Source organism: Heptranchias perlo, chromosome 1 (assembly GCF_035084215.1).
Source record: "Heptranchias perlo isolate sHepPer1 chromosome 1, sHepPer1.hap1, whole genome shotgun sequence".
NCBI lineage: Eukaryota > Metazoa > Chordata > Chondrichthyes > Hexanchiformes > Hexanchidae > Heptranchias > Heptranchias perlo.
The window spans coordinates 72281360-72296742 of record NC_090325.1 but is presented as its reverse complement, the minus strand read 5'-3'; the positions used below and the strand labels follow the sequence as shown (position 1 = coordinate 72296742).

General features: G+C 41.0%; 1 protein-coding gene across 2 annotated transcripts in view; it reads left to right on the top strand.

Annotated features, from left to right (window-relative positions):
* The window catches only part of srek1ip1 (SREK1-interacting protein 1), a 46869-nt gene extending 31782 nt beyond the window's left edge, over positions 1-15087 (top strand). Inside the window, exons 4-5 of one of the 2 annotated variants that reach the window (XM_067986652.1) lie at positions 8303-8381; positions 14299-15087. In XM_067986652.1, coding sequence (XP_067842753.1) covers positions 8303-8381; positions 14299-14500 — 281 coding nt within the window. In that variant the 3' untranslated portion in view covers positions 14501-15087. The remainder of the gene's footprint in view (positions 1-8302; positions 8382-14298) is intronic. The other variant, XM_067986661.1, reaches the window with a different exon arrangement.
* The last annotated feature ends 296 nt before the right edge of the window (positions 15088-15383 follow it).

Below are 15383 nucleotides of genomic sequence, written 5' to 3'. Positions count from 1 at the left end.
CACTCCCTTCACCACCAGCGCAATGTGGCTGCAGTGTGTACCATCCACAGGATGCACTGCAGCAACTCGCCAAGGCGTCTTTGACAGCACCTCCTAAACCCGTGACCTCTACCACCTAGAAGGACAAGGGCAGCAGAAACATGGGAGCAACATCACCTGCATGTTCCCCTCCAAGTCACACACCATCCCGACTTGGAAATATATCGCCGTTCCTTCATCGTCGCTGGGTCAAAATCCTGGAACTCCCTTACTAACAGCACTGTGGGAGAACCTTCGGCTCACGAACTGCAGCAGTTCAATAAGGCAGCTCACCACCACATTCTCGAGGGCAATAAATGCTGGCCTTGCCGGTGATGCCCACATCCCATGAATGAATTTAAAAAAAAACTCAGGTAGCACAATTAGTACTATTAAGCCAATCAATACAAAGCTCGTCAGTTTTTGTTTTTACGCACACATGGCTGACGGCCAAAAATCAGTCCGCAAAAACTTCCACACTGCTCAGAACTACTCTAGTACTCACTCAACTCCAATTTAAAGAAAACTCCTTCCAGAATCTGTCCCTCTGCTCTGCTCCTTGTGAGAGTCCGCATCATTATAGATGAGTCTGGATAGTTGTAAAGTTGTATTTTTATTTTTTTTTAGCCAATCAAAAAGTGAGAGACCAGAGCATTACAATCATGAACCTCATACTGCTATCACACTCTTTCTAATAATCTATAACTAACAGATCTTCTGTGGCATTGCTCAGAGTGAGCCAGAAGATAAGCTGTTTAGCCCTCTCCCATAACCACGTACCATGGCGGAATCCTGGCAGAATTGGGTTCTGTCCCAAATTCCAGCTGCAGATAGTTTATTCTCCTGCTCTCCACCCTTAGGCCCAAACTAAATTTCAGGCCAATAGAATTTTACAACATGGAAGGAGGTCATTGCATCTGTGCTGGCTCCCTGAAAGAACTATTAGCTGAGTCTCATTCTCCTATCCTTTCCCATACCCTTTTAAATGTTTCTTTTTAGAATGTATTCACTTCTCTTAAAAGCTATTATGAATTTTGCGTCCATTGTTTTTGATAGGACAGTGTATGTCCTAACAACCCTCTGCGTAAAAATTTTCTCTTAACCTCTCCCTTTTCATTCTTTTGATGATCTTAAATTTATGCCCTCTACTTTCTGACTCACGGTGAAAATAGTTTTTCCCACTTTACTTTATCAAAACCTCTCTTCATTATGAACACATCTATCGGACTCCTCTTAACCTCCTTCGTTCTAATGAAAAGAGCCCCCGTTTGTGCCGTCTCTCCTCATAACTAAAACCTGTTATTCATGGTATCATTTTAGTGAATCTCCTCTGCAGCATCTTCTTGGCCTTGATATCCTTCCTAAAGTAAGGCACTTAAAACTGGACAAAATATTTTAATAGCGGCCTCACAAATGATTTATATAGATTTTTTTTATTACTTACGTTGATATATAAAGCACAACTGAAAAAGGTGACACAACAAATAAGGCTAATGTATACAAGGAGTGCGGCTCACCACCACCTTCTCAAGGGCAATTAGGGATGGGCAATAAATGCTGGCCTCGCCAGCGACGCCCACATCCCATGAACGAATAAAAAAAATCTTGCACAAGACTTCTAATACATTATAGTTATGACCTCAACCTGACCAGTCATTCTCGACCCAAGCCAACCCATTCCCACCCGAGTCCTTCATCCAACATTCTCTCAGTAACAGTTGCAGAGTTCAACTTAATTACAACCACACTTAGAAAGTTAAATAGGAGATCTGAAGACTTAACAACTGATGAAAAGGAGGACACAGGAGTTTGAGAATGCCTCTGGGCATAGGAAACAGCGAGAGACTCCAGGCGCACCTGGTTGGACGGAGAGAAACTTGGAATGGACAGGGGGTGGAGATGGGAGCAGTGGAATATTACTTTTTTTAATAAATTTTATTAGAATGGGACTAATTGGATAGCTCTTTCAAAGAGCCGGAAACAGGCACGATGGGCTGAATGACCTCCTTCTGTGCTGTATCATTCTATGATTCTATTTTCATCTGGGGAATTCAAGACGACAACTCAAATTTTTTGGAACAATTTTATTGCCATTTTAAGATTGGTAGCTTTAAGCGATTTGATTACACAATTTTCTACTGCTTACTTCCTCATTCATACTTTCCAACTAAATTGAAACAGTTTTAATTTATTCATATTTAGTCAATAGGATTTATTTTCTTCCAATTTTTGTGCTCTTTAAGGTGAGGGATGTTAGAGCAGGAGAATGGAATGGTTTCCCACTTCAGGCACCTAGTGTTAGCATCAAGCAATCCCAGGTTAAGTAAAGCACAACCAGATACAGATCAAAGCTCTTTCTATTTTGCCCCAGTATCGTGTGTCTACCCCAACATTAATGAGCATCCCTAACTACACCGACATGATGTTTTTCCATTACCCACACCAGCCATCCTTACATAGAATTACGTAGAATGTACAACACAGAAACAGGCCATTTGACCTAACAGGTCTATGCCGGTGTTTATGCTCCACACAAGCCTCTTCCCTCCCTACTTCATCTAATCCTATCAGCATATCCTTCTACTCCTTTCTCCCTCATGGTGTTTATCTAGCTCCCCCTTAAATGCACATATGCTAGTTGCCTCAACTACTCCTTATGGTAGAGAGTTCCACATTCCAACCACTCTCTGGGTAAAGAAGTTTCTCCTGAATTCCCTATTGGATTCATTAGCGACTTTCTTATATTTCTGGCCCCTAGTTCTGGTCTCCCTTATTAATGGTATCCATGTGATTTATATCAATTAGTGTTAATTGTATTCAGGTGGTGAGAACTCTCTTGTATCCATTTATAAGAAAGCTGATCTAGGGTGTGGTGTGGGTGTAACGTGGAGCTCTGTTAATGAAGGCTTAGAAGCAACTGAAAACTAGGCTCTAGTATTCTATCCTTCTCCACCTGGCTATCCAACTTATAACATTCCCCACAAGTGGAAACATTGTACTGCTGTTTAAAAAGGAGAAAGTGATGGACTGAGTAATTACAGGCCAGTCAGCTTAACCTCGGTGGTGGGCAAATTATTGGAAACAATTCTGAGGGACAGTATTAATTGTTATTTAGATGGACACTGATTAATCAAGGACAGTCAACAGGGATTTGTTACAGGAAGGTTGTGTCTGACTAACTTGATTGAATCTTTTGAGGAGGTAACAAGGGAGGGTCAGTGAGGGCAGTGCATTTCATGTAGTCTACATGGATTTTAATAAGGCTTTTGTCAAGGTCCCATGTGGCAGACTGGTCAAAAAAGTAAAAGCCCTTGGGATCCAAGCGAAAGTGGCAAATTGGATCCAAAATTGGCTCAGTGGCAGGAAGCAAGGGGTAATGGTCGACAGGTGTTTTTGTGACTGGAAGGCTGTTTCCAGTGGGGTTCCGCAGGGCTCAGTACTAGGTTCCTTGCTTTTTGTGGTGTATATCAATGATTTAGACTTAAATATAGGGGGCATGATTAAGAAGTTTGCAGATGATACAAAAATTGGCTGTATGGTTGTTAGGAGGAAAGCTGTAGACTGCAGGAAGATATCAATGGACTGGTCAGGTGGGCAGAAAAGTGGCAAATGGAATTCAATCCAGAGAAGTGTGAGGTATTGCATTTGGGAAGGGCAAACAAGGCAAGGGAATACACAATAAATGGGAGGGTACTGAGAAGTGTAGAGGAACAGAGGGACCTTGGAGTGCATGTCCACAGATCCCTAAAGGTAGCAGGACAGGTAGATAAGGTGGTTAAGAAGGCATATGGGATACTTTCCTTTATTAGCCAAGGCATAGAATATAAGAGCAGGGAGGTTATGCTAGAACTGTCTAAAACATTAGTTAGGCCACAACTAGAGTACTGTGTACAGTTCAGGTCACCACATTACAGGAAAGATGTGATTGCACTAGAGAGAGTACAGAGTAAATTTACGAGGATATTGGCAGGACTGGAGAATTTTAGCTATGAAGAAAGATTGGATCAGAGGAGGCTGAGGGTAGATTTAATTGAGGTGTATAAGATTATGAGGAGCCTAGATCGAGTGGATAGGAAGGACCGGTTTCCCTTAGTAGAGAGGTCAATAACCAGAGGGCATAGATTTAAAGTAGTTGGTAGAAGAATTAGAGGGGAGTTGAGGAGAAATTTTTTCACCCAGGGGGTGGTGGGGTCTGGAACACACTGCCTGAAAGGGGTGGTAGAGGCAGAAACCCTCATCGCATTTAAAAAGTTCTTGGATATGCACTCGAAGTGCCTTAACCTACAAGGCTATGGACCAGGAGCTGGAAAGTGGGATTAGGCTCGATAGCTCTTTTTTTGGCCGGCATAGACCTGATGGGCTGAATGACCTCCTGTCCTGTAAATTTCTATGATTCTATGATCTTCTCCATGCCTACCCTTTCAAACCCTTTCATGATCTTAAAGACCTCTATCAGGTCACCCCTCAGTCTTTTTTCTAGAGAAAACAGCCCTGGCCTGTTCAATCTGTCCTGATAGGAGTATAACCTCTCAGTTCTGGTATCATCCGAGTAAATTTTTTGCATCTTCTCCATTGCCTCCAAATCTTTTTTATAATATGGAGACCAGAGCTGTTCCCATTACTTCGAAGTATGGTCTAACCAAGGTTCTATAAAAGTTTATCATAACTTCTCTGCTTTTCAATCCTATCCCTCTAGAAATGAACCCCAGTGCTTGGTTTGCTTTTTGTATGGCCTTATTAATCTGCATCGCTACTTTTAGTGACTTGTGCATCTGTACCCCCAGATCCCTCTGCTCCTCTACCCCATTTAGACTTATTATCCAAGCAGTATGTGGCCCCCTTATTTTTTCTACCAAAATGTAATACCTCACTTATTTATATTGAAATTCATTTGCCAATTACACGCCCATTCTGCAAATTATTAATGTCTTCCTGTATTTTGTCGCAGTCCTCCTCAGTATTAACTATACCCCCCAATTTGGTGTCATCTGTACTTCCGATTCCCGAGTCCAAATTGTTTACGTAAATGGTGTACAACAGTGGTCCCAGCATCGATCCTTGTGGAGCACCACTACCCACCTTTTGCCAGTCTGAGTGACTACTTTTAACCCCTACTCTCTGTTTTCTGTTTTGTAGCCAGCTTGCTATCCATTCTGCTACTTGTCCCCTGACTCCACATGCTCTGACCTTAGTCATGAGTCTACTATGCGGTACCTTATCGAAGGCCTTTTGAAAATCCAAATATATTACATCTACTGTATTACCCATGTCTACTCTTTTTGTTACTTCTTCAAAGAATTCAATAAGGTTGATCAAGCATGCCCTTCCTTTTTGAAATCTGTGCTGACTATTCTTTATTATATTTTCAGTTTCTAGCTATTTTTCTATTACATCTTTGAGTAAGGATTCAGTTATCTTTCCTATCATCGACATTAAGCTAATTGGGCTATGGTTCCCTGGACTGGTTCTATCTCGCTTTTTAAATATAAGAATCACATTAGCTGTCCGCCAGTCCTCTGGCGGACAGCTAATGTGATTCCTTTTTCTAATGAATTTTTATATATATATGTAATAGAACCATAGAAAAGATACAGCACAGAAAGGGGGCCAGTCGGCCCATCGTGTCCATGCCGGCTCGAAGAACAACCAGGTGCCCATTCTAATCCCACCTTCCAGCACCTGGTCCGTAGCCCTGCAGTTTACAGCACTTTAGGTGCAGGTCCAGGTACTTTTTAAGAGTTGAGGGTCCTTGCCTCTACCACCAATTCGGGAAGCGAATTCCATACACCCACCACCCTCTGGGTAAAAAAGTTTTTCCTCATGTCCCCTCTAATCCTTCCACCATTCAGCTTAAATCTATGTCCTCTAGTTCTTGAACTCTCCGCTAGGAGAAACAGGTACTTCCTGTCTACTCTATCTGGGCCCCTCATGATTTTGTACACCTCAATCAAGTCTCCCCTCAGCCTCCTCTGCTCCAAGGGAAACAAGCCCAGCCTATCCAATCTCTCCTCGTAGCTACAATTTTCAAGCCCTGGCAACATTCTTGTAAATCTTCTCTGCTCTCTCTCCAGAGCAATTACGTCCTTCCTGTAATGTGGTGACCAGAATTGCGCACAATACTCCAGCTGTGGCCTTACCAGCGTTTTATACAGTTCCATCATTACATCCCTGCTTTTGTATTCTATACCTCAGCTAATAACAGAGAGCATTCCGTATGCCTTCTTCACAACCTTCACTACCTGTACTGCCACCTTCAGAGACCTGTGCACATGCACTCCAAGGTCTCACACTTCTTTACCCCTCTCAATATATTCCCGTTTACTGCGTATTCCCTTTTACTGTTTGCCCTCCCTAAGTGCATTACCTCACACTTCTCCGGGTTGAACTCCATTTGCCACTTTTCCGCCCACTCCACCAACCCATTGATATCTTCTTGGAGTCTATGGCTATCCTCTTCACTATCAACTACACGGCCAATTTTTGTGTCATCTTCAAATTTGCCAATCATGCCCCCTACATTCAAGTCCAAATCATTAATATATACCACTAATAGCAAGGGACCCAACACTGAGCCCTGTGGCACACCACTGGAAACGGATTTTCATTCGCAAAGACATCCATCGACTTTTATCCTTTGTTTCCTGTTACTGAGCCAATTTTGGATCCAATTTGCCACATTTCCCTGTATCCATGGGCTTTTACCTTTCTGACCAGTCTGCCATGTGGGCCCTTGTCAAATGCCTTACTAAAATCCATGTAGACAACATCCACTGCACTATCCTCACCCTTTTTAAACAATGGTACTATGTTTGCAGTCTTCCAGTCCTCCGGTACCTCCCCTGTATCTAGTGAGGATTGGAAAATGATCCTCAGATCATCCGCTATTTCCTCCCTTCCTTCCTTCGTCCCTGCCTCTGCTATCTCTTCCCTAACTTCTTTTAATATGCGCAAATGCAATCTATCCGGACCAGGGGTTTTGTCCTCTCTAAGTTTGATTAGTTTATCAATTCTCTTCCCCCCCCTTTCAATCTTAAATGTCTTTATATCTTTTTTGATCTCTTCTTCTAATGTCATGCCCACCATGTTAGTCTTCCTGGTAAATACTGAGGCAAAGAAATTATTTAATATTTATGCCATTTCGCTGTCATTACCTGTGAATTTATCATGTGTATCCCTTAGAGGCCCTATCCCCATCCTGTTTTTTCTTTTGTTGTTTACGTGTCTGTAGAATACTTTACTATTTCTTTTTGTACTTCTTGATAATTTAATTTTGTAGTTTCTCCTTGCCTTCCTAATTGTTTTTTTAATTTCTTTCCTAATCTTTTCATATTCCCTTTTGTCATCCTCTCCTTTGTTGTCTGTACATAATGCATAGTTTCAATTTTGCCCTTGTTTCTTTATTCATCCATGGGGTATCATTACTGGCTAGTTTGTTCTTGCTTTTTAATGGGATATAGTTCTTCTAGACTCTTGATCACTGTTTTAAATGTTTCCCATTGCTATTCTATTACTTTGTTTAGTAAATTTTTCTAATTTATTTTCCCCTGATCATTCTCATCCCCTTAAAATCAGCTTTTTTCCAATTTATTACTTTGATCTTTGTCTCACTTATATCCGTCTCAATCTTTATCTTAAACCTTATTATGTTGTGATCGCTATTGCCTAGATGTTCCCCTACGATTACTTCTCTTATCTGTTCTGGTTCATTTCCCATTACTATATCCAACAGTGCTCCCTCTCTTGTTGGGCTTTGTACATACTGGATAAGAAAGGAATCCTGCGCACATTGTAAATACTCCATTCCCTGTACCCCTTTACCTACCTCCTCTTGCCAGTTTATTTGGGAATAGTTAAAATCTCCCATGATTATTATTCTACGTCCTTTACTCATTTCACATATTTGCTTACATATTTCTTCCTCCACCTCCTTTCCACTATTAGGTGGTCTGTAGTATACCCCTATTAGCGTGATCGATCCCTTATCTTTTATTTCAATCTATATAGATTATGTTTCTATCCTCCTGTTAGTTATGTCCCTTTTTTCTACTGCCATTGTTATCCCTGATTAGTACAACTACTCCAGCTTCCTTCCTTCCCTATCTTTTCTGATTATGTTATAACCTGCAATATTTAGTTGCCAGTCCTGTTTATGTAGCTATTGATGTGTATCACTTTTGAAAGGTGAAATGTGTCAGACATGGTCTAGGTGCAAAACATTCAATTGTACAGATGTTTTAAAACTTTGAATTTTATTTATTTTTTTCCTTTTGGTAATTTCTTGTAGAAACAAAAACAGATGGTGAAAAGAAAGAACATCACAAGAAGAAAAGGAAAGATAAGACTAGAGATGAACGTAGAAAAAGGTACATTTTCTGCTGAATGGAAAGAAAATGTATTGCTAAGTACAATGTAATTGCACACAAGTGTCCTCAATAGCTTTGAGTCTGAGTCATAAGTAGTGAGGGGCAAAACTGTTATGTTCGACTGCATTCACCTAGCAATCAAATTTTAGTATCAAAATCAGACTAGGAATTGTTGTTTCTATAAAGTTTATTCAGCATCATTGGAAGTAGGTTTTTTTTAAAAAAAAACCTCATGGTGAGGTCAGAGAAGCCATTATCTGGCAGTAAAGATTTTTTTGTTTTAGGTAGGTCTCAAAAGATTTACTAGAATGATTCCAGGGATGAGGGACTTTAGTTACATGGATAGACTGGAGAAGCTGGGGTTGTTCTCCTTGGAACAGAGAAGGTTGTGAGGAGAATTGATAGAGGTATTCAAAATCATGAAGGGTCTAGACAGAGTAGATAGAGAGAAAGTGTTCCCATTGGCGGAAGGGTCAAGAACTAGAGGGCATAGAATTAAGTTGATTGGCAAAAGAACCAAAGGTGACATGAGGAAAAGCTTTTTTACACAGCGAGTGGTTAGGATCTGGAATGCACAGCTTAAGGGGGTGGTGGAGACAGATTCAATCATGACCTTCAAAATGGAACTGGACAATTACTTGAAAGGAAAAAATTTGCAGGGCTACGTGGAAAGGGCGGGGGAGTGGGACTAGCTGGATTGCTCTTGCATAGAGCCGGCACGGACTCGATGGGCCAAATAGCCTCCTTCCATGCTGTAACCTTTCTATGATTTATGATTCTATGAAAAGTACTCATTATTATGCTGCTTGTTGTGAGTTATCCATGTAACACCATTTCAGTTACTTCGTTAGATATCAACTCTTCGTTAATATCAATCAGTGAAATATTAGATTATAAATCAGCAAAAAAAAAGTAGGTTTGAGTTTCAAACTATTGTCATTTTAGCAATGGCTGAATTCTGTCTGGAGAATTTTATTATTCCTGCAATTTTTAAAACTATTATAACTCTTATAATCTGCTTTACAAAGTAAAGTGGCCATCGTCATTGGACTCTACCACAAACTCTCTTCTGTACTCTCGCCTCCAATTCCAACCCCTCCCCGCCCATTGGCTCAGATTGAAGCCGACTGTTCATACTGCCATGGAAGCTCATACGGCTCTAGATTCTGGAGGCCAGTGTTGATGGGAGCTTCCAGAGAGCGTCATATCACTCCTGCACGCTCTTCTCGCGCAGAGCCGTATGAATGCTGAGGCGCGCTTCCAGGATAGTGGCATTGGCTCCATGGGAGATGCAACTGCTATCCTCTCTCTGGACGACAGCATGCCTGCTCCTCCCCCACCCACTCCACCAGTGCCCTTGTTAACACCACACAGCCAGCTGCGTCAGACTGACTAGGCCCTACACCGAGATGCTGCAGTCTGCAGTCGGGCCCTCAAGGCCCAGCGTTGCTCGAGGTCGCTCTCCACAGCCATTTGAAGTGTCCTCAATGGAAGGCCAGCAGTCTTCCACCTCCCAAACTGTAGCCACTGGGTAAACACTTTTTAGGAGCACTAGGACAGGGGAAGGAGCATACAAGACCCAGACTAAGGATTTACACAAAGGTGATTTTTAATTATTTCTGTTAACCATTAGACACAGATGGAATTGAGTTGTTGGATAAATTTGTGTTTTGTTCTGGATTTGGTGTTGGTGATTATATTTGTGGTGTTGGTGTTTATATTTGTAGTGAAGTGAGGGCATGACCCATAAGGCTGGACTGAAGGAAGGCAATTGGAAGGTGATAGTAAGGATGGTAGTGATAAGGATTGCTGGGCTGTTGGTGTATTGGGGATGGGAAGGTTTGGTTCGCTTGAAGCGCTCTTGGCTGAGCTAGTCCTCCTGCTCCTGCTGCACTTCTTGTTGCCCAGGTGATGGTAAGAGCTGGTCTCTCGTGATGGCAAAGTTATGGAGCATGCAGAATATTACAAACCTAGATAGCCACTCGGGTGTACTGCAGAGCTCCTCCCTAATCGTCCAGGCAGTGGAAGGATTGCTTGAGCATGCCAACTGTCTACTTGATGACGTTTCTGGTGCTCTGGTTGTAGGCCACCTCTGCAGCTGTGCCTGGGTTCCTGATAGAAGCCATGAGCCAAGTCTGAAGGGGAATAGCCCCTGTCGCTCAGTGGTCAGCCTATAACCTGACTGCCTAGTTGGAACAAGGGCGTCACAGAGGACTGGCACAGGATGAATGCATCATAACTGCTGTCAGGACACCGGGCACAGACCTGCATGATGCGCTGCCTGTGGTTGCAAACAAGATGGACATTGAGGGAGGGGTAGCCCTTTCTTATGAGAGAGATGCCAGGCTGGTGATGGAGAGCACACAAGGCAATGTGGGTGCAGTCTATGGCACTTTGGACCCTGGGAAAGTCTGCAATGTGAACAAAGCCTAGTGATCTCTCATCCTGCTTCACTCTGTCCATGGAGAAAGAAATGCATCTGTTCCTGCTGGTGTAGAGAGCCTTGGTGACCCCCCCCTAATACAAAGGTGGACAGCAAACTTGGAGATGTTACTGGCTGCATCCTGGAAGGAGCCTGTTGCTAAAACTTTAAGGGCCACAGTGACCTTGATAGCCGCAGGCAGTGCTGTCCATACCCTGGTCCGAGGCTCGAGTTGTGGCTGCAGTAGTTGACATAGCTTGGTGATAGCCTCCTATGTGAAGCGAAGATGTTTGAGACATCGCTCCTCAGAGCAGTTCAGGTAAGAGGAGTGCTCCTTGAGGACCCACTGGGTATGGCCTCCTGCACAGTGCCCACATCCTCCTTCCTCTTCTCCCAGCTTCTGTTGTCTCCTGTCTTCTTTGCTGCTCCCCCTCATGCTCCCGTCCCAAAGGCAGCCCTACCAGACTATCCATGAGTGCAGTAAAACTGTTTTGAAGGCAGCCAAAAACAGTCCAGCACCAGCAAATACTTATCAGAAGTCAAAATTGAGTTTTATAAATCAATAAACTGACCAAAAATGCCCAGATGTTAACCAGCAACTAACCTGTATATAGTGAATTATCCCTCTAAATAGCGCTGCTGAAGGGTCCTTCCTGCCTGTTAGTGCCATGAGTTTCTGAGTGAGTTTATCACGTGGCAAGTCAGGCGCTGGGGTAGACCAATAACACAACAAAAGGGACCTACAACAGTCGTGGGACCCTTATTTAAATATTTTAATGATCGCTTAACATACTTCTGGCGCACCCTGTGCACCTATTGAACAGACCTGACCAATAAGGCTGGTGGTACTTCTAACGCGGAATGTGTGCTGCCTGCCATATTGGATGCTTAGGTGGCCATTTTGTGCCTGAAAGGTGGGTGCGTGCCAACAAATTTCTAGGCCCTTATGTTAATCAAGCCAAATGGAGCCATTATTGAAAAAAAATAATATATTGTAGGCCCTGTTGATTTCACTATGATATGTCAATGGCCCGGAATTTGCTCTGAGTGGCAAATGAACGGTGCCCGCTGCTCATTTGATTTAAATTTGCCCACAAACGATCCATGGGAACTTCCTCTAATGGTGAGCTGCAAAAAGTGCATCCTCTCCTGGGAATCTGTGATCTGTGTGAACAGGGAAAGGATCACTCTGTCCCCTCAACCAATCAGATTGAAGCATCCTTGACAAGTTGTGCAGAGTCAGAATGAGGAAATGAAAGCTACAACAGTTAATTCAATGTAAAATCAGTTAGAGAAAGCAAAATAGAGAGGGTAAGAAAGATTGGATTAGAAGACAGATAAAAGACACAGAAATAAGTTTTAAAAAAATTAAAATTAAAACTTTTTAAAAAAATCTCCAACAATTAAAAGGAATGAGACTCCACATTTTTAAAAGTTAATTTTCAGTGCCAGAGAGGTTGTTTGGCAGTCATTAAGACTTACCATGCCATTAAAAGTTAGTTTAGACCTAAAAAGCTCAGCGTACCTTTCTCTGTGTAGATTAGTTCGTTTCCAGCTGGGCAGCAGCAACCTCGCAGTGGTCCATTCATTTCACCGGCGAGCTGTCCTTCCCGCAGCTTTCAAACAAACAGGGAATCTCGTAGAGCAATTTCCAGATTTGCGCGTTTGACTGCACATGTGCACTCACTGGAAGTTGCTCCTCCATTTGCCCTTAAATAATGGTAAGCACTGTTCAGCTCTCCAATATTTTTGGAGCAAATTCCAGGCCAGTATCATTATGACATTGTTATATATTCAGTTATTAAGTCTTTCATGTGACTAATTAAATATAATCCAAAAGAATGTTACAGTAAAACAGGAAGTCTAAAGATCTGATCTGAATACATTCATGAAATGAAACAGTTATCTGTAGTCTACATTTTACTGTATTTCACACCCAACTTACAACTGTAACACAAAGATATTTATGAATATGATTAAGCAATCAAAATTACAGATACTGGTCACTAAACAGTTAGTAATCAAGTATTTTTTCAGTTGTTTCAGTTTTCAGTTCATCTTATTCCCCAAAACTACATCCACCAGACGTCAGTGTTACAATCCAAAAAAATCATTGAAACGAGATTTGTTTCATCTGGAAGCATTTTAAATGCTGTTACAAGTTTCACCAGTTCAAACCAGTATCATTAAAAAAAAACTAAAACAAGTTAATTTTATTTAAAAATTAGGCTTATACAGTATTTTACTCCTTTCTCACATGCATGTTCCCTGACAATTCAGTGCTGAGTATGCATTTGATTCTTGGTGATCTGATGTGTGAGGGATGCCTCCCCGTTCCTGGCATTTGCCTACCAGCCTAGGTTATTAGTATCAGTCTTCAGCTTCAACAATATTCCCATTTTAGAGCATCCAAAACCAAAACATTCACAGGCTGGAATCCTTGTCCAGTACTAATCCCATTGCATCAGAGATTTAAAATCCTAGGTAGCATAACCTTTAAATTCTTAGCAGAGATGCAAAATTAGTAGACAATTGCAGTAACTTCTGGCCAAAATCAAAATAGGATTTGGGAATTTAATCTGTGCATATGAGTCATTCAATATCTACTCATGTACATAAAGATCAGTTATATCTTGAAGATGACCTGTTGCAGTTGCAACCAGCTTGTTTACTATAATCCATTGCAGCATGTGCATTATTGTATGCTCTGCATGTTCCCCCACTTTAATATTTGAAAATGGATTAATAAGTTAAATATTTAATGAAGAATCCATTTAAATGATTAGTTTCTCCTCTAAGAATTCCAGGCTTAATTTGCAGTCACTGCGTTTGTGGCCATTTTGTTTTGTTACTTTGGATTTTTAAACCAAACAAGATTTTCTGAATGGAGCTGCAATTGGTTAATAGAACACCTTCCTTATGTTTTTTCTTATATCATTCTTTCATCAAGGATGGACTTAAATATTGATTCACTTCTCCCCTGTTCAATACTATGCACGACCTAATGTTTGCCACGCATCTTGGTCCAACTGGGTCTACAAGACTGCCTTATTTTTTCGGATTCTAGCTTTTCACTTTTCTGTCTGTCCGTTGTATTCTGCCCTAGAACAAATCCTAACTCAAGTCTCTCACATGAGATTCTTGAGCCATTTACTAGGGATAAATAGCTCAGGTGGTTTCCAATTGTCTTCCTCACGGTTTTTATCTTCTCTTAGGTGCGCTGAAACCAAGGCTAAAGAGCTCCACCTACCCTTTATAATGGAGGGGGTACTCACAGCCATCAGATGCAAGTACCCCTGCTGGACGTCAATCCAGTATTCAGAGCCAGCACTCCAGTCTCTGCTTGCCGAGACTGTCTGGAGCGGGGTACAAACTCAACCCTGTGATTCAGGCAGGAATACTACCAATGAGCTAGGGATCACTCCATCTCACATCAGGTATGGGTTATGAAAAAATCTGAATGGCTGGAATTTAATTATATATTGGTCTTTTCAGATCTTGTTCATCCAGTGAAGACAAAAGCGAGAAAAAGAGCAAGAAACAAAAGGTTCTTAAAAAGAATAAGAAAACTGAGAAGAAAAACAAGCACAAAAGTCACAAGCATCGCCAAAAAGTTAAGAAAAAGAAAAAGCACCCTACTTCTTCTTCATCTTCATCATCATCAGAAAGTTCTTGTCTCTCTTCAGATAATGATTAATTCTATACGATGTTATAATCCTCGGTCTATGCTAGAAGACAATTTCTTTTAAATGTTTTTCTGTGTACAGGACAATGGCTCATGTATTCATGAATATTCCTTTTGTGAGTTAGAGAAAGTGTAAACAGAATATTTAACTGAGCAATGTGCATTTTAACACATTGGAAAATTTTGTTTGAAATTTGCTTTCAGCGCAGAGTGTTACCTAGAAAACATTCAGACAGTTCATAATGCCAGTTATTGGACACAAATGGCTAATATTAATGATGCATTACCAAGCTAGCAGTTGTGTCTTCTAATAGTCACTATTTGATCAATTATATTAACCATACAAAACAGTGGAACAAACAGAGCAATGATATTTAGCAATATTTCAAAATGTTTATACTGGGTCATTTTTAACACTTTTCTAATGCATAATGACTTATCGAATTGATTTATCTGTGCAGGTAGAAATATATATGTACATTAGGTACATTTCTTTCTTTGCAAAGCTCTTGTGACAAAGTCTCTGCTCAGATTTTATATAATCTATAAATGTACATATTTCAACTGGTTCATTTGTAAATCTTGGGTATTCTCTTGTAATAGCCTAATATGCATTACATATAAACTTATATAAACTTGACTTAAATTTCTTAAGACCTTTTCAACAATAAGTTCAAGCATAATAGCATTTTTTAGACTACATCAGTATCTAGAGTGATTTACAATACTTATAATTTTAACTATATGGTGAATTTTAAAACATAAGAATGATATGCTGCATTTCATTCCTAATTTGTAATCTTAGCACATAGCATATAATCTATATCTTGTAGCATTGCCCGATAAGAAATTACAGTACTTTTGGACAGCATGTTTGAAGCAGTATTCTGCTGGG